Here is a 25,706-nt window from a genome sequence, read left to right on the forward strand (position 1 = left end):
GGGTAGTTGCCAACCCGGTATATCACCGAGGTAAACTACCTTCCGGTTCGAAAGCGATGAGAAAGCAACTACCTTGGGTGTAAATTTTACGGGGGGTCTAGTGCACGAAACCTGAAAGACTTTACTTTCAAGCAATGGTCTTTTGAAACTAACTTAACTTGTAAGACTTTACTTACAAGTTTTGGAAGACTTTACTTCCTAAGAACAACATGGGAGGACTCGATTCTCCCGAAAGTGTTTAAACACTTTTAATTTATTTAAGGTCCTTGGACCCTACTTCCCATGCATCTAGCTTTTATGCTAGTTTTAAGAAAATGTAGGAAGCAGATACTACATTCCCGTATTTTAAAAAGGATACCATGGCTTTTGGCCATTGCGTGCGTTGTCTAAGCAAAAGCTAGCATGAAGCCATTGCTCTTCATCAAGAAGACAGCACATGTTGAAGCTCGAGGCTCCTCTTCTCACGGTACGATACATCGGTGTAATACATCATAAAATGATGCATTAACCAATGTCAGTATGAAATGATGTAGATTAGGAAGTCTCCTACACCAAGTAAGACAGTCCTTCGGAAGACTTGACTTCTTTTATGGATGCAATTGAATCATCCTACAATTTGAATTTTTAAAATCCTGAAAGACTTTGCTTCCTTATTTTTAACAAAACCATTCAAAAAGTTCATTAAATTTTCAAATTGGCAACAAATGTCCGCGAGGATTTATCTCCCCCCACACTTAATATCATGTAATGCCCTCATTTACATGAAATCTTGTAATTAAAGATAAATTCGAGAGGACAATAGTGAAAAGGGAAAAAGAAAAGAAACCCGGAGTTTTAGATCCGGAGATCACGGAGAGACGGTGCACGATGGCGCTAAACTTACTGCCAGCATAAGAACATCGGCATCCCTCGAACATCAATCACACAATTATCATCAAATGCAATAAAGTGCCAAACTTAATGTTAGTCTTTGTAAATTAACAGCATGCGAACCATCAAAACCTGCAAATAAGAATAAAAACCATGCATGCAAACGATGGGGTGGTACCACCGCGGTACCGAAATGCCCCATCAAAATATCCAAGTACAAAGTTTAAGAATATCAAATAAATTTATCCAAAACACAAAACAGAAAAATGAAAAATAGTCTCAAACAAACAACAAATAAAAAGAAAAATGCATTTTGGTCTGGAGCTGAATCGCGGTCGCGATTGGGGTAATCCTGGTCGCGATCGGGCTGTATCTGATTCCAGTATTTTTGAGACCACAAATTGTGGTCGCAATCGAATTGATCCCGGTCGCGATTAAGCTTGTTTCTAGCATCCCATGTTCTGTCAATGGATCGCGGTCGCGATTCCCTGTGTTGCGACCGCGATCAATCTCCAGTTTTTTTCAAAGGTTTTATACTTTTTATGGGTTTTATGTTTTAGAAATTCAAGCAATAAAAATAAAAATAAAAGAAACAAGCTTACAAACTTTACACGATTGTGCGATGTTTATTCTGGAGTCGCGCACTCTACTCCTCTTCCTTCTCAACTTATGCCTGGATGGTATGCAGTTCCATCCTTCAACCCACCGAAACCTTTAATCAAATCTCTATACCCAATTGCATTTAATAACCAAACATCCGCCATCTTTGACTCCTTGGTCAAATCCCTAAGTTTTTTCTTTTCCTTTCTAGAAAGGTTTGACGTCAGTCTGTTCCTAACATGCTCATCTTTCTCAGACATTGAATTCCTAATCCGATTATACAACTTCCTCATGGATTTATCAATAACACTATTCTCGGGCGTATCAACAAGCTTTTCCTCTATGATTCCCCACACTTATTAAGTTTACAAGCTTCAGTTTCAACACTAGTAATTACATTCACAGAATCTACAGGTGTGAGTGGTGGTTTAACACTAAACTTAGTCTGAAAGCTTAAGGTTTTACCTCTATCCCTCAAAATCAATTTACAAGTTCTCCAGTCAGTGAGTGCACCTGCAGTTGCTATAAATGGTCTACCTAACACAATTGGCACAACTTTACCTTCCGGCATATCAACAACTATAAAGTCTGCTGGAAACTCTAATTTACCTACCTTAATCACCAAATTTTCAGCAATCCCTATGAGTTTACTAATTGACTGGTTAACCAACCTAACTCTAGTATTAGTCGACTTAAGTTCATTTAAACCCAAACGTGAATAAATAGACAACGGCACAAGATTGATACTCGCACCTGAATCAATTAAACACCTAAAAATTTCAGAGTCATCAATCCTACAGGGCACTATGAATGGCCCGGGATCACCTAACTTTGGTGGCATATCACTCTTTTCCAAAATAGCAGCACATTCTACTTCAAAAAATACGGTGGATGCCTGCTCATGCTCACCCTTCTTCACCGTCAAATCTTTTAAAAATTTCCCATAATTGGGCATACCTGCAAGAACATCAACCAAAGGTACATTCACACAAATATTATCATTAGTATTAATAGACTTACAAACAGTGTCCTTTGGTTACTTGGTTTGAATAGCCTTTGGATATGGAATGGGCGGCTTGTAAACTTTCAATTTAGGTAATGGTTTCACCTCTTCTTCCACTTCAATCTCATCAATACTAAACTCAGGAGACTCGGTAGTCTCAACTCTCTTCACTTCCGACTCTTGATTATCCGAAGTAGAAGAACTCCCCGTCATCAAACTCATCAAGTAATTACCATACGCGTGAGTAATATCACTAACTCGAATGCAACCGTCTACGACATTATGAGTGTAAGTCGAAATAACCTCATCAGAACCACAACCCTCAACACCAGAAATAGCATTAACTTGCGAATAAGGAGAAACTGGAGGATCTTTATTCTTCACATCACTGCGGTTGGTATTAGTCAAGATTGTTTGGGGCGGCCCATTAACATTCGGATTAGTTTTCGTATTCGAAGGAAGAGCACCTGGTGGTCTCTCCATTACCGATTGAGCTATACGCCCCACATCCCATTCCAATTTCTAAATCGAGGCCTGCTGACTTCTCATTTGCTGTTTTGTTGATTCACTATCTTACCTCAACGCAGTGATGCTTTCATCTATCTTTATAATAAAACCCCGCAATAACTCCTCTAGTGAAGGACCTTTATCCACATACGACTGATTTTGATTTCGATTAACGAACCCTGGCGGTCCGTTCATTTGATAACCCGAACTACCTCCTTGGTACTGATTATTGTATTGATTACCCAAGTAGTTCACCTACTCTTCCATAGTTTCCTGATTACAATCCATTGTAAGATGTGGCCCTTGACATAATTCACAACCAACCCTTATAGCATGCATCTCCTTAGTCAACGATTCCATTTGTCTTTTAACAGTTGCCAGTTGTGCTTTAACTTAAGCGAGTTCATCACTAGTTTCGGTACTAGAGACATAAGATGATCGAGAAACATCCATTTCTTGGTGCCAATCATATAAGTGCGTAGCTATTTTAGAGATGATGTTATAAGCTTCGTCCGGAGTCTTTTTCATTAAAGAACCACCTGCAGCAATATCGATTTCTTTCCTTGTTGGCACATTAACACCCTTATAAAATATCTGGGCCTTATTAAAATTGTTCAACCCTTGTTGAGGACAATTTCGAAGCATTTTACCAAAACAGGTCCAAGCATCATAGAGTGTCTCGTTAGATTTTTGAACAAAATGATTTATGGCACTCTGTAGTTTCGCGGCCTTTGAAGCTGGATAGAAAAACTGCAGAAACTTATCTTCCATTGTAGGCCAACTATCAATTTCACCTTCGGACAATGATTCTAACCAGTCCTTGGCATCGTCTTTTAAGGACCAAGGAAAAACTCTCAAATAGATAACCGTATCTGCAACTTGGGTAATCTTGAACAAATTACAGATACTTTTGAAATTTTGAAGATGCTCGAATGCATCCTCTTTCGAAGTACCCCTAAACTGGAACTGATGAGTTATCATATTCAGAATCTGTCCCTTAACCTCAAAATCCGTGTTGACTACCGGTTGTCTAATGGCATGTCCATTACCAGCCCTCGTGGCTTTCATCAAAGCTTCCATGGATTGACCTTGCGCTGGTTCACCCAATGTAGCTTTTTCCTTATTCATATATTTAAAGTCCGAAATATAAAAAGGTAAAGCTGAGAAACCTTCGGTGATTTCTTGTTCTTCTTTAGCTTTGCTGCGTGTATGGTAAACTCTAGAAGGTTCTAGAGTTATTTGTACCTAACCTGCAATCACACCACAACAAAACCATGCGTAAAACTGAAAATAAAATAATAGAAAAGTAACTTTCGTAGAAACAAGTTTCCACGAAAGGATCGAATAATTAAAAGCTTTTAAAATCCTAAGACACACCGCTCCCTGGCAGTGGCACCAAAAATTTGATATGCGTAAAACACACCTAATCTTATTATAATAAAATTACGAATTCTTTCACAGGGAGCAGCATTTAAGATTTTATAACTGATAATTATTCTGAAGATTTATGTTGTAAAATGGGGGTTTGAATAAACTAATAACACAAAAATAAATAAAACAAATAACCAGATGGATGAAGCAGTGTTCACTCAGATGATTCACTAGTGACGTGGATTGTTCATTCAATTAAAACTGATTAAATGTCTGATAAGTTATAATTCAATTATTCAAACTTCACTAACTCACATTAATCTCATGTAAACAATCAAATCATACGTGATAAAACTATTGTGATTCAATCTAGGTTAAACTCACATAAAACCTTAATTACACCGATCACTCGGAGCAACTACACGACTGTGCTATTCAATTACCAACTAATCACCATTCACACTCACATGTAAATGTCTAAATCTCCTAAGAGTTGAAGCATAATCTGTTTATCACTAATAAACTCACGTAAACTAGATAAAAAATTATGTAATTAAAGTAAAGTAATCGATTTGCACAATAATGGATTATTTGGTTAAACACAATACTCATAGATCACTTAGATTAAGCTATTAAGATTTGGTCCGGATTAAAATCACTTAAAATCCTAACTACATAGATCACTCAATGTAATTGTCACGATTATGATGCCTAATACCATTCAATTACCGATTAAATATTTAATACAATCACTTGAAATCAAATCCTAAATCGTCTAGATCACATGAAGTGTTGAAGTACACGTTATCTAACACTTTTTATCTCACAATAACAAGTTAATAACATGTATAATCAAATTAAAGTAGAAATCATGTGTAACAGTGGGTCTTTAACCAAACGTGAATAAACTAAATTAATCAAACATTAAATCCATGAAAATAAGAACAATCCAACGATTAATAGTTATTACATCTGAGCAAACACTAGAGGTTTTTAGCCTGACATGTTCAAAAAAGAATCAAACACACAATTGGAACAAATAGAATTCATCATAAAATCACTAATATAATGGAAAACTAGAGTGCCAATATTGATAGAATGATCCAATTTTCAACTTTGATGTTTAGATCTTTTTCTTTGGTGAAAAATGGCTATAAAACCTCTAAAAATGACTTCCTTAGCCTCTGGATTCGTCCCCAGTCGATACCCTAAAGTTGGGGTTAAATAGGGGTATTTAAAGATGGAAATTCAGAAGTCTGACAGCCCCGAATCGCGACCGGAATAGCTGAATCTCGACCGGGATACATTGTTGTTCGAAAACTACAGTCTCTGAATCGCGGCTGCGATGTGCCAATCGCGACCGCGATGTGCACATCCTCTGAATAGTAGTTTCACTTCTTGATTATCGTAGAGCTCTGAGTTACAGATGTCTGGGCTTTGGATTCACCTTTTTTCGAGTCCGTATGCTTAAGTTATGGCCAACACGGTGGAGGCGCGCAAACCAGAATTTGAACCTTCTTCAACATTCATCTTTTTAGCTCCAAAACTCTAGTAAACACCAAGAATACTTCCAAAACATCACTTGAACCAAAAGGCGATAAACTTTATAAAAACCTCATTATATCTTCAAAATATCACAAAATGAATACGAACCGAACCCGAAATAACCAAAACATTAAACCAACGACTTTGCGAGCTCAAATCATCAATTTCACTCAAATAACCACAAAATTCTTCAAGTCTTTGCAAATAAATAACAATAAAGACCCGATATCATGATATAATATATGTATATTTTGAACGATATCAATTTGGCAAGTGGTGGAATGGGTTTGTGGATATCTCATATGAAAAAATCGAAACCAAATGGTTTTCAAAAAAGTATGTTGAAATCCACCGGTCGCGTTGAATGAAATACAAGTCAAAAGCTTCGAGTGGATTGGGAGACGATGCGATAACAAGAAAATCGAGTGGAATGATTGGCTCCATAATCCGCAATCTCTTATCGTGTAAACATATATTAGGGACTAATTATACAAGTTACTGACTTAGCATCTTAGCTATTAGTTCCTATTGAGATCCTCTGTGTTGTATATTGAGTACAATTGAGGACTAACCTGTGGTTCCTCAAATACCTTGTATATGCGAATTTTGTTGATGTTAATACATATGTTGCTTTTCAAAAAACATATACTTGTGTTTATAACCATCTAATAATAACACGTGATCATCCATACATAAGCAGCATAACAAGAGAAAATGAAAAACTTATATTCGAAAAAGAAAATGAGATCTGTTGTGATTTAGGAGTTTATAACTACCTTTATGGCTGATCTTAGCAACAAGCCTTCTTATAAATATATATGAGTAGAGATAAAAGGGAGAAGTATAAAATTTTCTATTATGAGTGTATCTTCCACTTTGAAGGCTAACACAGATGATATATTTATATTACAAATTTTACTATGCAAAGTTCTATTCATATGCATGCGTAATTTTACTATGCAAAGTTCTATTCATATGCATGCGTATGGATTTTGAGTTAAATTGTCAGCCACATGTTTTTGACTTTTTAGTATCATAACACTCCCCCTTGGATGGCAATTTATTTACATTAGAGATCAACTAGTACTGCCTCGTTAAAAACCTTACTAAAGAAAAACCCAGTGGGAAAAAACTTTAGTTAAGGGAAAAAGAGTGCAGCATAGAGTTGACTCCCCCTCAAGTAGACATCGTCGAGTTGTCACATCTTTTGAACATGCCTCATGCCAATATTGTGAGTATGCGTTTTGAAAATAACAGTTGGAAGTACTTTGGGGAAAAGATTAGCAGAGTTTTTGCTGGATTGCACATATATCATTTCAATCTGGTTGTCCTTAATGAGATCTTGAGTGTATAAGAAGAATTTAGGAGGTGTGTGTTTTGTTCGGTCACTTTTGATATACGCTTCTTTCATCTGTGCTATGCAAGCTGCATTATCTTCATAGATAGTTGTTGGGCTTTTATTACGTTCTAGTCCACAAGAATCGGTAATGAGTTGTGTCAACCAAAAACATTCCCGAGTAGCTTCATGTAATGCAATCACTTCGGCATGATTTGATGATGTTGCAACAAGTGTTTGTTTTTGAGAACGCCATGAAATTGTTGTACCTCCATTTAGGAATACATATCCAGTTTGAGATTTAGCTTTATGTGGATCGGATAAATAACCTGCATCAGGTCTGCTTGATCCTCAAGGGTATAAGACCTGTACAAGACCTGATATTTTTTAAATCAGCAGTTCCTCAAGGGTATCAAAATATCTGCTTGATCCCATTTCAATGTCTTTTTGTAAGGGTTGAGCTGAACCTTGTCAACAAATTAACTGCAAAAGAAATATCAGGTCTTGTACAATTTATAAAATACATAATAACCCTAATTGCACTAAGATATGGAACTTCTGATCCGTAAAGATCTTCATGGTCTTCATGGGGATGAAATGGATCAGTGTCAATATTGAGTGATATATCAACCAATGGTTTTGTCTTTAAAAATGTTTTAAAATCTTTTCGGTATAGCGTGTTTGATGTACAAGTAAATCATTAGGCATATGCTCAATTTGCAATCCAAGGCAACACTTGGTTTTTTTTTTTCAAGATCTTTCATTTAAATTTTTTTAGAAGTTGAATGATTTCATAGATCTCTTTATTTGTTCATATGATGTTATGATCATTGACATAAACAACTTACAATCACATATCCGGACATTGTTTTCTTAATAAGAACACATGTTCAAATAAGATTATTTGTATACCCTTTTTCTTATCAAGTAATCACTTAATCAGTTATACTATTGTATCAACCCATATAAAAATCTTTGTGATTCAATGGAATACATTTCTTTGGGTTTTGCATTAGATGTTTCTGATACCTTAAACCCTTCATGGATATTCATGTATATATCACTATCAAGTGATTCATTTAAATAAGTAGTAATAACATCCATGAGATGCATTTCTAAATTTTTAGAAACTGTTATGCTGATTAAGTATCTAAAATTAATTGCATCCATAACAGGAGAATAAGTTTTCCTCATAATCCATTCATGGTCTTTGAGAGAAATCTTGAGTCATAAGTCTAGCTTTACCTTGTAACTTCATTTTTTCTCATTACTTTTTCGGATAAAAATTCATTTTTTATCTCATACGTTTCACATCTTTAAAAGTGATAACGATTGATCTGAAAACTTTTCTTTTATTGAGCGATTCTAATTCAGCTTGTATTGCTCCTTTCCATTGAGTCCAATCATGTCTATTTTGACATGTAATGACAGATTTTGGTTCCAGATCATCATCTTTATTCATGATGTCATTGTAAGATTATATGAAAAATCAATATTTGTCATTTCTTTTCGGTTCCATAATATTGCATAATTTATTGCAATTTATGTATTTACATCGTCAATATTCTCTGTAGAAGGAATATTGATTTGTGGTTTTACTTGAACACCTTTTTTTTATTTACCTCATTATCAGCTGATTTTTCTTTTCGAGGATTTTTATCTTTGGAACTAATTTGTCTTCCACGTTTCAGACGTGACAAAAGACTCATGAGTGACATTATTACCAGCTTTTGGAATTTCAATTCTTGCTAGAGCATTTACTGCTGATATATATGATTTAGTCACTATTTTTGCATCTGTAAATGCATCGGACAATTTATTCGCAAGTTCTTGCATATGCATTATTTTTTTAAAATTTTTGTTTCGCATTCTTTTGTACGAGTATCAAGATACCTTAATTGATGTTCACATCATGAAACATCATTTTATTTTTATTTTTTTATTTCTCCCCCTAATCTAGGGAACAATTTTTCATTAAAATGACAATCAGCAAAAACATGCTGTAAAAACATCACCCTTCATGGATTCAATATATCTTATGATTGAAGATGTTTCATATCCAACATATATTTCAATACTTCTTTGAGGAACCATTTGTTATGGTGGTGCAATTAAAAATACACTGCATAACTAAATGTTCTAAGATGGAAAATATTTAGCTCTCGACCAAAATTAAGTTGGTAATGAAGAATATTTATGACTTGCACTTGGTTTAATGCGAATTAATGTCGCATCATGTAAATATACATGTCCCCATATAAATATTGAGAGTTTTGTACTCATTACCAATTGTATAGTTATTAGCTGCAAGCGTATATCTATTGATTCAGCTAAACCAATTTTGTGTATGCACATGAGTAACTGGATGTTCAACAACAATCCCTGTAGACATATAATAATCATTAAATGCTTGAGATGTTAACTCACAAGCATTATCAAGTCTCATCCTTTTAATGGTGTAATTAGAATAATGTGTTCTCAATTTAATAATTTGTGCAAGAAACTTTACAAATGCCATATTACGGCTTGATAACACACAAACATGAGACCATCCGCTAGATACATCTATTAGAACCATGAAATATCAAAATGGTCCACATGATGGATGAATTGGTCCATATATATAACCTTGAATTCTTTCAAGAAACATTGGTGATTCTTTCTCAATATTCTTTTCATTAATCACCATATGTGCTTTTCATTAATCACCATATGTGTTTTTCATTAATCATCATATATGCTTTTTCATTAATCACCATATGCGCTTTTCATCATATATCCTTTTTACCATATGCGCTTTTAATCATATGCGATGCGCTTTTCATCATATGCACTTTTCATCATATGCGCTGCGCTTTTAATCATATGCGCAGTTCTTTTCATTATATGCACTTTTTATCATATGTGCTTTTAATCATATGCGCTGCGCTTTTAATCATATGCGCTTTTTATCATATGCGCTTTTTATCATATGCGCTTTTCATCATATGCGCTGCGCTTTTCATCATATGCGCTTTTAATCATATGCGCTGCGCTTTTCATCATATGCGCTTTTCGGTGCTACATAGGTATTTCTCATTTCCGGTTATCATTGACTGATAATCATATCCATTATGATATATATCAGAGAAACTTAACAAATTTCTCTTTGATTTAGGAGAAAACAAAGCATTGTTTATCAAAAAATTCGTACCATTTGGTAATATGAATTTTTACCTTTTCCGTTCCTTATATCAAGTTTGCAAGACCTGATATAGTATTTATAATTCCTTCATTTGATTTAGATCAATGAAATATTTCTTAGATTTGATCATAGTGTGTATGTTACCACTATCTGCAATACATAGGTCTTTACCATTTAATTGATGTTGTATTTCAGCAGGATTCATACTAAAACTTCAAATAAGATAAGCAAATAATGAGTTATATTTCAGCAAGATAATCAAATTATATTACCTGCAAACAAGTTACAATCTGAAGTACATAAAAGATAACAGTTAATAAACATATGTGTTATGGTCTAAAATCATTTATTTATGAGTGATACATAACAAGCTAGGCATCTTAGAAAATTCAAACCATTCAAGTCTCAAGGTAGCTCAGGGTTTATTTAATCAAGATTTTTCAACAGATTCACTCTCGTTTTCTTTTCTTTTGGGACTTATTTGTAGAGATAAACAAGATGTTCATGTATTTAAGAAATACTAAACTGATGATCCACGTTACCAGATCATTAATAAGAATCTCCAGGATTCTTAAAAGAGTGTCTACTAACATCTTCAATTTTATTCTTTCATGGATCACCGTTATTTCTTTGATAATTAATATCGTATCTATCTTTGAGTATTTTCCATAATACACTTGGATCTTAGATCATATAATATGTAGATTCTAAGGACTCGTCAATATGTTTGCTAAGAAAAATACTTGCTATTGATTTCTCTTGTTCCGAACAATTGTTATTTTCATTTAGGGTTTCTAAAATACCGATTGATTCGAGATGTTTTTCTACATTCATAACCCATGTTAAGTAGTTGTTCCCACTTGATTCTAAAGGAGCAAATTTAAACCTTTTCAAATTCGACATTTTCTATTATCAAAAAGATGAACAACATAAATCATAATCAACTTCTATTCATAGACAAATAATAAAATGAAATTAGAATTATTTTAAATTCATAAGTAGCAAATAACAGAATAATGGCATGATTACAAATGATAAAACCACAAGAGCATGATAGAATATAGGTTCATCCGGTGGTATATTAGCAACAATGATGATAGTTAGTATGACCAATACAATAGGAAAAATCATCCTTGTGTGAATCATCTTTACAATTTTTTTTTTAGAGTGGTAATCAGAGAAAATGTGAAAAATGAGATGTTTATTTTATATTTGAAAAATATAGTCGTTGTAACGTCGTCAGTTGACGTTAACGACCGTTATGTATATATTACCTTTATAACGTTGTTAGTTGACGTTAACGACTGTTATGTACTCGTTGTATTAATAATAATTTTAATAAAATTTTATTAGTACAAATACGATTACTATAAATACATTTAGTATAAATACGTTTAATATAAATACGAAGATTAAGAGAACAAACATATTATGCATAAATAATAAATTTTAAGAATAAACATTAGTATGCATGAAATAAATAATGATTAATTGCATAAGTAATTATAAATGTTAGATAACATAAATATAAATGTTAGTGAAGTTAATAAGAGTTAGATTATAGAAATATAATTCAGGCGGTATAACCGACTATATATAACTTAAATAACATAAATATAAATGTTAGTGAAGTTAATAAAAGTTAGATTACATAAATATAATTCAGGCAGTATAACCGACCATATATAACTTAAATAACATAAATATAAATGTTAGTGAAGTTCATAAATATAATTCAGGCGGTATAACCGACCATATATAACTTAAATAACATAAATATAAATGTTAGTGAAGTTAATAAAAGTTAGATTACATAAATATAATTCAGGCGGTATAACCGACCATATATAACTTAAATAACATAAATATAAATGTTAGTGAAGTTAATAAAAGTTAGATTACAGAAATATAATTCTACTTATGATGATAATAATATTTACCTTACTAATAATTAATAGAAGATATCGTTAAAGAATTTCTTACCTTGATTAGTGACTTGTGCTTGCTTAGATAATCCTTGATTATACGGAGCACTTCGTGCTGATAACGTGTTGTGATTTAGGAGTTTATAACTACCTTTATGGCTGATCTTAGCAACAAGCCTTCTTATAAATATATATGAGTAGAGATAAAAGGGAGAAGTATAAAATTTTGTATTATGAGTGTATCTTCCACTTTGAAGGCTAACACAGATGATATATTTATATTACAAATTTTACTATACAAAGTTCTATTCATATGCATGCGTAATTTTACTTTGCAAAGTTCTATTCATATGCATGCGTATAGATTTTGAGTTAAATTGTCAGCCACATGTTTTTGACTTTTTAGTATCATAACAAGATTACATTTTTTTTCGAGCCAAACATAAAATATTACCCACTTTAACAATACCAATGAACATGAAGGCGTACCCAGAATTGAGTACTTTCAGTGACATAAACAGTAGGGTGACTACGTGGTGCTCTTTCACTCTATATTCGCACATTTGAAATGGATATATATCATTTTAATTCTAAAAAAATTATATTAATTACCATTAATATATTAATGTAATTATCCCAATAATCAATGGTTGGTTGATCTTATTTTTGTTCATTATTAGCCAAACTACTACTATAAATTTCATTAGGCCAGACTCCCATTTTATTTAAATAAAAATTGCACTTAAAGAATTAACTACATAATTATAAGAGATCTTACTGCAAAAATTATAAAAATAAAATTCGATGGTCATTTTTGACTTTTTTTTTTTTTAAGGTTCTTTGATTTATTTTTTCTGTAACAATTTTTATGGAATTCTAAATATATTTTTATTATTTAATACATACTACTATAATTATAAACATATACCTCATTTTCTTGTTTAATGCATTTTGGAGTTCTTTTAAAAACTAAAAAACTGAATAAAGGAAAAGACTATAAATAAAAAATTATCATATTTGTGAGACTTTTTTTGAAAAGAAAATGAAAGGAAAACAAAAGAAAACAAAAGAAATATTACGAAATAGAAATGAAAACAAAGGAAATAAAATGAGTGTAATGATATGTTTTCGGTAGACATGAAAATATGAAAGTTTTAAATACATATAAAAAGATCTTGGTATTCAGTTAACACGTATGAAGAAAAACACATAATTTGATTTCAATTCAACGTTAACTGCAATTAAATTGATTAAAATATTGAATTATCTTTCGTGATCTTAATGAAACATATTTCAAAAACATGCTTACAATGTTTATGACACACACAACTTACAATACTTTTTATGTTTATAGATATTTGAAAAAAAGTTATACTTCATAAAAGTAGAACACTGTGTATCCATCAGTAGAAGCGTGCATAACAAGTTGAATCAGCAACACCGTATAAGCAACAACTTGGACCATCAACAACGAAGATGAATTTATCTTAATGGTTTGTTTCCATTCAAATTCCACAGTCACATGTTTTCGCAGTTACTTTGAGATATTACTATCTCTCGCACTTCCAAATTAGATAAATCACAGTAATGATAAATTAATGATCGTTGATTAACAAATAAATAACCTCCCTGTGATCAAGTGTTCTTCCATAGTAACAAGTCTGACTGTTTCAAGAGAGTTAATTTCTAGCAAATAGTAAATTAGTAGTTGATAAATATAAAGGAAAATAAATAAATAAATAAATAATGCATCACAATTCTAATTCTTTTTAAGAAGGAAATAAAAGTAAATGGTAGGGAAATGAAACAAAATGCAATGATTGAAAATTAACATGTTTTCGTTTGATATACTCTACAACTAAAAATAAATGGATTGAAAAGAAAGATTGTGTTATTTTATTATAACATCCAATATAAATATTTATGGTTATTTTTCATAAATAAGAGTAAAGCTTCCCATAACTTAAAACTCTAGCTCTGACTTTAATCCATAGTTACATGTTTCCGTATCTAATATGGTGATGTAACTCATCTTCGTACCTCCAAATTTGGTAAATCTTAGTGACAATAAACCAATGATCGTTGATAAACAAATAAATAATATCCCCGTGATCAAGTGTGATGCCATAATAATAAGTGTAACTATTTCAAGAGAGTTAGTTTCTAACAAAGAGTAAATTATTAGTTGCAAAATATAAAGTAAAAACGTAATAAAAAATGTATTACATTTGAAGTCATTTTTAAGAAGGAAATTAAAGAGAACTAAAAGGAAATGGATGTAAATAGTATGAAGATGAAAGGAAGACAAAATGAAGTGAGTAGAAATTAATAGTGTTTTTTTTTAAAAGCAATAAATTTATTCAATACAAAAACAAGCAACAAGTAGCTTGGCCAAACAAAACGACCCACAAAAGAAACAACAAACAAGAAATCACACGAACAACGACAAAAACAAGAAACACGAAATAAGATGCGGAGATTGCATCGCACAAATAACTAGACTAAATAAGATTCCAGTTTTGTGAGCCAAATGTTCCAATCGATGTTACAGTTTTTTGCTCTTCTTGAAATCCAATCAAACGTGATAACTTGTATTTCATTGAGTGCGACTGGAGCATTCCAAGACTTTCCATGGAAAACCATATTGTTCCGATTTTTCCAAATAAAATACGCACTTATCTAAATCACCGCATGCCAAATAGACGGAGCCCCAGATGGGCTATCACTAAGAAGCTCAGAAATTGAGAAGTAGTTGAAATTTCCACGATTCCACCATTTGAAGATACGATTCCATACCGCTTGAGCGTGACTACAAAAAATTAGAGTATGAACAACCGATTCTAAGTCATCATCGCAAAGCGGGCATCGAACCGTGTGCAAATCTATGCCTCTTTTGTCAAACTCTATTCGAACGGGCAATCTTTTTTTCAGAACACGCCATACAAATAGCTCGACTTTTTTTTGGCACAAGAGAGTTCCGAATTGTTGCATCAACACCTTGATTATTAATGTTCAACAAATGTTCATCAGTAAGAGACGATAGTTTTTTAACCGTGAATTTACCACTTGATGAGAGACTCCATCTCCAACCGTCAGGCTTAGAATGTTTCAAAGATATGTTGCCAATGAGATGTAAAAGCTCATGTAATTCGTCCCTTGTTCTCCCCCTCGGTTCCCGAATCCATTCCAAAACGACTACACCGATCACGCCTTCATTTGCTGCATTTGCTGTTGCGTTAGCAGCACCTGAAAGTCGCTCATTGACAGAAATATTTGGGTTGTTTTCCAGATGAAATAACCTGGGGAACATAACTCACAAACTGTTATTGCCGATCCAGTTGTCGTACCAAAAAGAAGTAGATGAACCGTCTCCTATAGTCTTCTCGAAGGAAGTTAAGAATGGCACTTGCAAATCTTGAATGTGTTTCCCTACACGAATAATATTATTCCAAACACCTATAGTCGAAGGATGAGAAGACCCATACTCAGACAATAGGTTACCAAGAGGACCATGAATGCTACGAATTACTTTAACCCACAGAGCGTTGGTTTTGGTTTTAAACCTCCACCACCACTTTCCGAGTAAAGCAAGGTTCTTACTTTTTAGACTCCCAATGTTTAAACCCCCTGCCCCGTATGGTTTGATGACATCTGACCATTTCACCCATGATATTTTTTTCCCGGATAAATCCCCGCCCCAAAAAAAAGGATCGACGCAAACTCTCAAGATATTTAAGTACACACGGCGGGGCACGGTATAGCGAGAAATAGTACAACGAAAGACTATTTAGAACCGAATTAACGAGAGTTAATCTACCACCAAACGACAATGAACGCTTATTCCAATCCGATAAACGCTTCTTAAATTTCTCAATAATTGGATTCCAAGAATTCAATTTATTCATTTTTGTACCAATCGGAAGCCCAAGATAAATAAAAGGTAATTTTCCGGCTAGGCATCCCATCCTACGGGCCATAACGTGTAACTCTGAATTGTTAACACCGACACCGTACAAGCAACTTTTTTGAAAGTTCACTTTTAGACCCGAAGTAAGTTCGAAACACTTGAGAATATTTATCAACCCGAGAGCATTTAAATTGTTCCATTCCCCGAAAAAAATGGTGTCATCCGCGTATTGAAGATGAGAGATTACCACATTATCATTCCCGACTTTAACACCTTGATATTTTCATGACCCGTCCTAATCCATCTGGACGAATACATTACATTTGGTTACATCGCGATGTACTTGACCTCTATATGATACATTTTACAAACATTGCATTCATTTTTAAAAGACAAACTTTCAACACATCGAAAGTTGACGGCATGCATACCATATCATAATATATATCCAACTATAATTGACTTAATAATAATCTTGATGAATTCAACGACTCGAATGCAACGTATTTTGAAATATGTCATGAATGACTCTAAGTAATATCTCTAAAATGAGCAAATGCACAGCGGGAGATTTCTTTCGTACATGAGAATAAACATGCTTTAAAGTGTCAACCAAAAGGTTGGTGAGTTCATTAGTTTATCATAATCATTCATTTTCATCATTTTAATAGACCACAAGAATTTCATTTCCAGTTCTCATAAATATACGTCCCATGCATAGAGACAAAAATCATTCATATGGATTGAACACCTGGTAACCGACATTAACAAGATGCATATAAGAATATCCCCTATCATTCCGGGAAATCCTTCGGACATGATAATAAACGAATTCGAAGTACTAAAGCATCCGGTACTTTGGATGGGGTTCGTTAGGCCCAATAGATATATCTTTAGGATTCGCGTCAATTAGGCATGCACTAATTCTTAAAATTAGTGATGTTCCCTAATTCTTAGGCTATCAAGCAAAAAGGGGCATATTCGGCTTCGATCATTCAACCATATAATGTAGTTTCGATTACTTGTGTCTATTTCGTAAAACATTTATAAAAAAATTGCGCATGTATTCTCAGCCCAAAAATATAAAGGGTAAAAAGGCAAATGAAACTCACCAAATGTATTTTGTAGTAAAAATATATATGACTATATTGAACAATGCAGGATTGGCCTTGGATTCACGAACCTATATCATTTGTATATAAATTAACATGTCTAATCGTAATCGAACTAGTTTATATATAATATCTTTAAATTATATATTATACTTATTTATTTTGTATATATATTCTAAATATTTAATATCTATATATGTAGCTATATTAATATATCTATATATATATGGTTAGTATTATATAAAAGAATATCATTGGGTTGTTATATATATGTATTTATATAAATAATGATATTATGTTTGATATGTAGGTATATAAACTATTAATATAATTACAATATATGTATATTTTAGGTACAAAATATTTATCTGTAATAAAATGATAGTTTCGATAATAATGATTTACTAATAATAATAACTTTTTTAATATCGTTATTACTAATAATAATAACAATATGTTTAAAATTGATACTTATGTTGATATTAACACTTCTATTATTTATAAAACATATTAATACTAATATTTACAAAAATGATAATAAATTATATTACTTTCATAATGATAATAAATGTACTCATGATAATAATATTAAAGTTTTAAATTTAATAGTAATATCATAATTGATATTATAATAATAGTAACAATAATAATAGATATATTACTTATAACTATGATAATAATAATAATAGTAACCATAGTCTTAATAATGATAATAATACTAAAATGATAAATTAATAATGATAACACTAATAATATTTATATACTTATAATAATAATAATAATTGTTTTAATGCTTATAACAATGTTAATAATGATAATAATACTAATAATGATCATAATTATAATAGTAATACATATATTTATATTAGTAATAATATTAATAATAATACTAAGTAATAATATTTAGTAATAATAATAATAATTATAACAATAATCATTAATACTAGCAATAATAATAACATTCATAATAATAATAATAATGATAATAATAATAATAATAATAATAATAATAATAATAATAATAATAATAATAATAATAATAATAATAATAATAATAATAATAATAATAATAATAATAATAATAATAATAAATGAAGAAAATAGGCTACCTTATCAATTAAGCTTTTAAAAAAAATAACAGCCGCTGCCCGGGCTCGAACCCGAGACCCCCCGCTCATCAACATAACACTCGAACCATCCCATTTATTCTGTTTTTCTGATTTTATACTCAGCACACTTATATATAACTCGTTTCAGCTAGTCTTCCCCTTCACCTTCCCATCGACTGCATTTTTTTTTCTAATCCTCACAGTTTTAATAAAATTTTGATTTATAAATTGAATTTGAAAATAAACGACTAGTTGTGATACCTTAATAACAGAATCAAATGGAACAGAAAATTAAATAAAAAAAAATATTGCAGTAGCAGCTATCGAAGAACATGAACATGAATTCATAATCAAATTCGAATTTTTAAAGTGTTTTAGACCTCGATTACTAAATGGAATAAGTTTTAAATCATTCATAGAAACTACCTGCATAATCCATTTACCTGGAAACATAAAAACATTCACCAATTTTACGAAGAAAAAAAATGGTTGACTTTTAACTTCAAAAGTTTGACTCCAAAATTAGAAATCGATATTAGAAATTGGGGTATGAAACTTTACAGAAAGTTTAAAGACATGATTACTAGTAACTTGGCATTAATACATTTTAAAATCTAATTCTTAATCAATCAATTGGAAAAAAAAGAAAGCAAAAACAGGGAACACCCTTTGTTCTCGCATTTTTCTGTTTAAGTTTGATAACTTAAAAGTTGTTAAATTGATAATTGATAATGTTAAAGAGAAAATTAAGTGAGCTAATAATACAGATCAATGTGCTTGGTTTATAGCAAGAAGAGATTCGATCCCTTTGATTAATCGTACATACAAAAAATTAAATAAATAAAAGAAATAAAAAGTGATAACAATTGTTAACTGAATTTGTAATTATCCTAGTGTTTGGAATCTGAATTGTACGAATTTACCAATCTCTAACAGATAGACAAAGACTTGAAACAACTTCTGATTTACTAAATCTATATATATACGTTCCTTTTACATATTTGATATAAATAATTAAATAAGTTAATAATAATAATATTAATGTTAATAATAATAATTTTGTAAATAATAATAATAATAATTAATAATAACATTAACAATAATAATAATAATCATTATTAACAATATTAATGGTAATTTGTATTATTTATATTATAATGTTAATAATGACTTTAATATTAATGGTAATTATAATTATAAAAGTAATAATATTACTAACAATAATAATTTCAATCACGATAATAATTAATATTTAAATTACAACTAAATAATAATTTTAATTATTCTTATAGTAATACTTATATTTAAATATTTATTTCGATAATCATAATCTTAAATTTATTAAAATTTTAGTATTTAACATTAGTTAGTATCACTAATAATGATATTGATAATAATGAAAGTAGTAATAATATAGTTTGTCATTACTATCATATTTTAACTTGTTGTTACATTATATATATGAATACATTAATAATGTTATATATATATATATATATATATAATATCTATTTATTTCAACACATAATATTTATTTCTTTTATATATATTACAATATATTTATACTTATTAATAGAGATCATATATAGATTCATACATATATTTATATATATTAGTAACTTATTTGTTCTAGTTGTTAACTTACATTTTAAATTTTAATGATTCAATTATATCTGATTATTTCCACTACTTACATTATATTTTTATATATATATATATATATATATATATATATATATATATATATATATATATATATATATATATATATATATATATATATATATATATATATATATATATATAAATTTATTTATTTATAACAATTGTTCGTGAATCGGTCAGAATCGGTCAAAGGTTAAATGAATTCATGTAAACTTGTTCCAAAAAAATTTTGAGACTCACTTTACATATTTTGCTTATCGTGTCGAAATCATATAAGTTTAAGTTTAAATTTGGTCAAAAATTTCTGGGTCGTCACAGTACCTACCCGTTAAAGAAATTTCGTCCCGAAATTTGAGTGGGATGGTCATGGATGACAATAAGTATGTTTTCATGACTCATATAAGCTGATAAATAGAGTTTTATTACCATTGAATAATAAGGATAAAATAATTCGATGATTCGAAGAGTACTAATGAAGCTATCACAAAAGTGTGAAATGAGAAAAGTAAGTTTCGTCATATCTTTTGACGTAGATGGGTTGATTTCCGGAGTTCAAGAGATTTAGAGAAAATCTTCGTAATAAGATTTGATTCTTCGGTAATTAAGGAAATGAGGACCCTCTTTGATTAAATGCGATGATCTGTTTCGATTGCTTTGTCTGCTATTTCACTATAAATTAAACTCTTCTGTTCCATTAGTTTTCACCACTTCTATACTCAATACCCAATTTCAAAAGATCGTGAAAATGCTTAATCCAGTTCTGATCCTTGTCCTTATCCTGACTATCGCAACAATCATTCTCCTTTTCCAACTTCCACCAGAGGATTCGATTTTCTTCTACTTCGCCCTTGGGGTTATAGTGTTTTTAATTCTCCCGTGTCTTTATGTTGCGATAAACATTGATATACATGGTTTGTAATTTTCGTGTTGCTATTGGGCTTTATATTTTCTCTTATATTTTGGAGCTCTTTGACTTTTTATTCTCTTCTCGACTCTAAGTCAAGCGAATAATGGTCCAGAATTTGTAGATATGAAATTCGGAATAAATATAGTTAATGTTCTAAGAAGGAAATCGTAATGGCACGATCTTGATTTGTCAAATTACAAGAATATCCCAGAAAAGACCGAATCATCAAGAAAATATTTTCTTGATAATTTTAGAGATTAAATCGAATGCTAGAGTCATGTAACATGGCACATGATGACGGTATGGTCTGTGAATCATCACATTCCATTTAAAACTCAGCATGACTTACTGTAATATAATCACATTGATCAAGTGTCATTATATTATACTAACTCATGCTTCAGTTCCTAACACTATTTTGAAAAACATTCATACTTCAAACTCGAAGGTTTCAAAATTTAGAAACTAAAATAGTTTCTTTTATGATGTAACACAGAAAGCACGAAGAGGTATATAATTTCGGACGAGAATATTTATGAAAATATCCTCAGAAATATCGAAGAAATTGATGATGATATTTTGGAATTTCTAAGTTTGAAGGTTGATGAAGAAAAATTTTTCGCAAGATTTTAACATGACTACGGAGCAAGATATTCTCTAAAGATTTCAACGGATCCAGAATTACCTGAATTCTTTGAATATAGGGTATGGTCCTTGTATTTGTCCTTGGTCTCCTTGGTTAGCTCAATCCGTTTTCCAGTTCCAACTTTTCTGAGCTTTTCCAACATACTATTCTTTATCATCAAACTTCCAACGATTAATGTCGTTTACGGTTGTCTACCGTTTTCGCTGCTTCATCAGCATTTTCAAAATTTGGTGTTTTAATTCGTAGACTGGATGTTTTTCAGAATTGAAAATCATAATTCTAAGAGGTAACTGTTATACGTATCCACATAACTATTGATATAGCAATGCTGCGAGATTCGAAATACTGATTGCTAATTTCCTGGTACTTGGTATGGTAATTCTCGTTACAAGATGTGGATGAGTAATTGAATAGGTTTTATTGAACAACTATAATGGTTCTTCGAAGAGACTTAAGCCGATGAGTAAATGAAGTTACTGGCAAGTTTCTGCTAATATGGTGAGATATAAATGATTCACCGGTAATGATGATGAAAGGCAAACTTATATATCAAGGTTATAATAAGGCTTATTCGAATGAAACATTGAAGTTGATTTGTTGGAGCTGTGACAAAATTGGCTAATTTGAAAAGAAATTGCGTTGTTATTTTCGGAAATAACAATGCCAAAGAAGTTAGCACATATACGTTTTAAACATTTACACAGTTTTCGAGAATTTTTCAGGTGCATAGCTATATGTATAAATTTTCTTCTCGTAGATATCGTGTGGTTGAATCATCCTCTCGATTGAGGTGTTTTCAAGAATCATGAAAGGTTTGAACGCAGATTGTATTCGTCAAGATACAAATGAAGTTTAAGATGAAATCAAGTGGCAAACTTGAAGAAATGTTTAGTTTCATATGTTATAATCAATATTTTAATTCATTTTAATTGTCCAATGTCATTAGTCCACAGTCGATAGTTTACAGTTAACAGTCCAATAATTCATATATAATTTAATATATAATATTCGAATTAATTTATACGTATCGTGACCTGTGTACATGTCTCAGACTCGATCACAACTCAAAGTATATATATTATTGTACAATCAACCTCAACCCTGTATAGAGAACTCGATCATTACTGCATATAGAGTGTCTATGGTGATTCCAAATAATATATATAGATGCGTCGATATGATATGTCAAAACCTTGTATACGCGTCCTGATATTTAAAATGCGTAAATAACAGTATTTAAATAACGATAAATAAAGTGCGTAAAGTAAATAATAGAAATTAAATGACGATAAATAAAATTACGATAATTAAATTACGATAAATAAAATGTAATCAGTTATCTGGGAACAGTTAGCGTGGATTCTTAACAAAGTTTTTCATAGTTAATTTGTTTGTTTCTAACAAATTTTATTTTGTCTCATGTTTTCTTCATTATGCCACTTGTTGGATTCTAATAGGTCAAAATCCAAATATGAAATTGAATGAAAATAGTTATTCTGCGGTGAATGGATACGTATATCTGTGGGTGTAAGTAGGATAGTAAATGACTGTTGAATTAGATTTGAAAGTATGTAAAGTGTACTTATTAATGTGAAATCTAAATATTCCTCGGGTATTACCTACCCGTTAAAATATTTTCACTATTAACAGTTTGTACAAAAGAATTTTTAATTACAATCTTTATGAAAATATACATACATATATATTTTCTTCAGATGTAATCATGGATTTAATGAGTCAATATGATATTAGACTCATTTGATTTACCGTTAGAACAAGAATATATAATCTCTAAAACATTAGAGATTACATAATCGCCATGTCGAACGAAGATAAATGATGTAGAATGTCATGTAGAACGATGATCATACTCGAGGTATAGAATGAGATGTTGAGGCATGGATTATTGATGGTACAGGTGCTATTGCTGGTGGTCATGTTGATGTCGGTGATGTTGCTGAAGCTGGTAAGTTTTCACCATATTTTCCAAAACTATTACTCGAGCACGAAGTTCGCTGACTTCTTGTATTACTCCGGGATGATTGTCGGTCGGAACGAGTGGATGAATAAGGTTTAGAATTGTAGATAGAATATAATCGTGTCGAACTACTCTGGAAATGAGGCTGAAAATGGTGTTTCGGATAGATTCGCTGGTAAGTGCTTCAGGTTCTTCGCCAAGAGGGCAATTTGGTTGGTGGAAAGGATCGCCTTCTTCGCGTCTCCATTGATTAAGTCAACTACGAACCCATCAGATGAATTGGGGATGGCTGATTGATTGATTCATGCTGGTGACACCGCTTTCGGAGCTTAGGTGAATATCCATGTAGGAATAGATGTCAGAATAACTATCGGAATAGCTATCGAAATCTGAGGGACTCAAACTGGTTGAGGGATTCATCTCGTATGATCAGATGAAGGATTTTCGATAAGAAATAGATTATAGGATATAGATTAGTACCCTGCAATACATAATTTACATATGCATATATAATACTAAAATCCCATAAGTTACGGAGGAATCTACGGAAGCTGTCAGGAAAGGTCTATAGTAACAGATACGTTAAGATATGAATTTTGTCGATACACTATCGATGCACTAAATGCAGTAAGACATGTCTAGACTTAAGATGATAAGCAAGTGATTCCTTAAGAATGATAAGCAAGTAATTTTCGACACAAAATGATAAGCAAAACTTTTGACATGCAGACACGGTCGAAGTCCAGACTCACTAATGCATCTAAACAACTATCAGTTAGACACACTAATGCAAGACCTGGTTCGCTAAGACCACCGCTCTGATACCAACTTTCATGACCCGTCCTAATCCATTTGGATGAATGTAGCGACTCGAAAAAATCGTCATTGACGGCGCCGTCTACTTAGGTCCTGTTACGTGGTCATAAGTCTTTAAAACAAAGTTTGACAAAATATGTCGCATTCATTTCAATTATAAAGATGTTTTAAGGTTTACAAAGTAGGTTCGACGACAAAACATGTTACAACGTTTAAATACAACTGAAACCTATGCGACACAAATCAAGTTAAGTCAAAAGACGCTCCACGTATGCAAGTATACTCGACATCCAAGCAAGTATCAAAAGTAATGAGCGGAAACATGTATCACAAAATGTTCAAGGACCTGAGAAAAACATAGAAATCTGTCAACGAAAACGTTGGTGAAATCATAGGTTTAAGTAAGTAAGTACAAATGAACCACAAGATTTATATCATTGAAATAATAGTAACCATTCTAAAATTTGTATCACGAGCACCCAATTATCAAGGCTTAACTTTCCATCCATAGAACCCCATCACAATAGTGTTAGAACATACACTGTTTCTCGAAAATATATTTCATCCGAATAACGGTAGCGAACCGTCCGAATGAGGGTTTGTCAAACCCATATGGCCATATAACATAAGTTCTCGCTTACACCCGGCAAGTGTAACTAATGATAATCGAATTGAGGATTTTGTTCTAAACTCGTATGTAGAATGTTTGTTTTCCTGTACTTGTGTTCACTTAGTAAAAAGAAACGTTTATGTTTTCTCATCTCAAATGTAAGTTCAAAAGAGTAAAAGTGGGACTATGATCTCACCTTGAGTGCAAGCGTATAAAAGTACTTCGCAAGTAAACGTGTGTAAGAACGAATGCTAGTCTTGACCTAAACAAATAGGTTTGTATCAATATCGATAAACATGGTCGGTCAAAGTGTTCAATTAATCCTATGGCTCATTACAAATCGATTACTATAGCATGTCAAGTTGTCACATTTCATGCAAGATACAAGTATAAAAGCATGTTAGAACGATTGCACAAACATTTGGTTAAGTTTGATTAAAAGTCAACTTGGGTCGGGTCAAAGTCAACGAAAAAGTCAACACATTCGGGTCGGGTCTCGAACTATTTTTCTGAGGTTTTTAATCATATATGAGCATGTTAGAACAAGTTACATGTGAATCGGAGGTCCATAGCATAGCAAACATTTTTCGTAAAATGACCAACCAAAACAGTCCC

The 25,706-nt window shown here is 31.6% G+C and overlaps 1 protein-coding gene across 1 annotated transcript; it reads right to left on the reverse strand.

Annotated features, from left to right (window-relative positions):
• Positions 1-1,810: 1,810 nt before the first annotated feature.
• On the reverse strand, positions 1,811-2,425 carry LOC139842232 (uncharacterized). The gene has a single exon (XM_071832401.1). The coding sequence runs from the start codon at positions 2,423-2,425 to the stop codon at positions 1,811-1,813; it is 615 nt and encodes a 204-aa protein (XP_071688502.1).
• Positions 2,426-25,706: the final 23,281 nt, after the last annotated feature.

This window comes from Rutidosis leptorrhynchoides, chromosome 4 (assembly GCF_046630445.1).
Source record: "Rutidosis leptorrhynchoides isolate AG116_Rl617_1_P2 chromosome 4, CSIRO_AGI_Rlap_v1, whole genome shotgun sequence".
Taxonomy (NCBI): domain Eukaryota; kingdom Viridiplantae; phylum Streptophyta; class Magnoliopsida; order Asterales; family Asteraceae; genus Rutidosis; species Rutidosis leptorrhynchoides.

Bases quoted from the DNA above. Each gene is read 5' to 3' on its own strand.
- LOC139842232 (XM_071832401.1), bottom strand. From the start codon at position 2,425: ATGCCCAATTATGGGAAATTTTTAAAAGATTTGACGGTGAAGAAGGGT.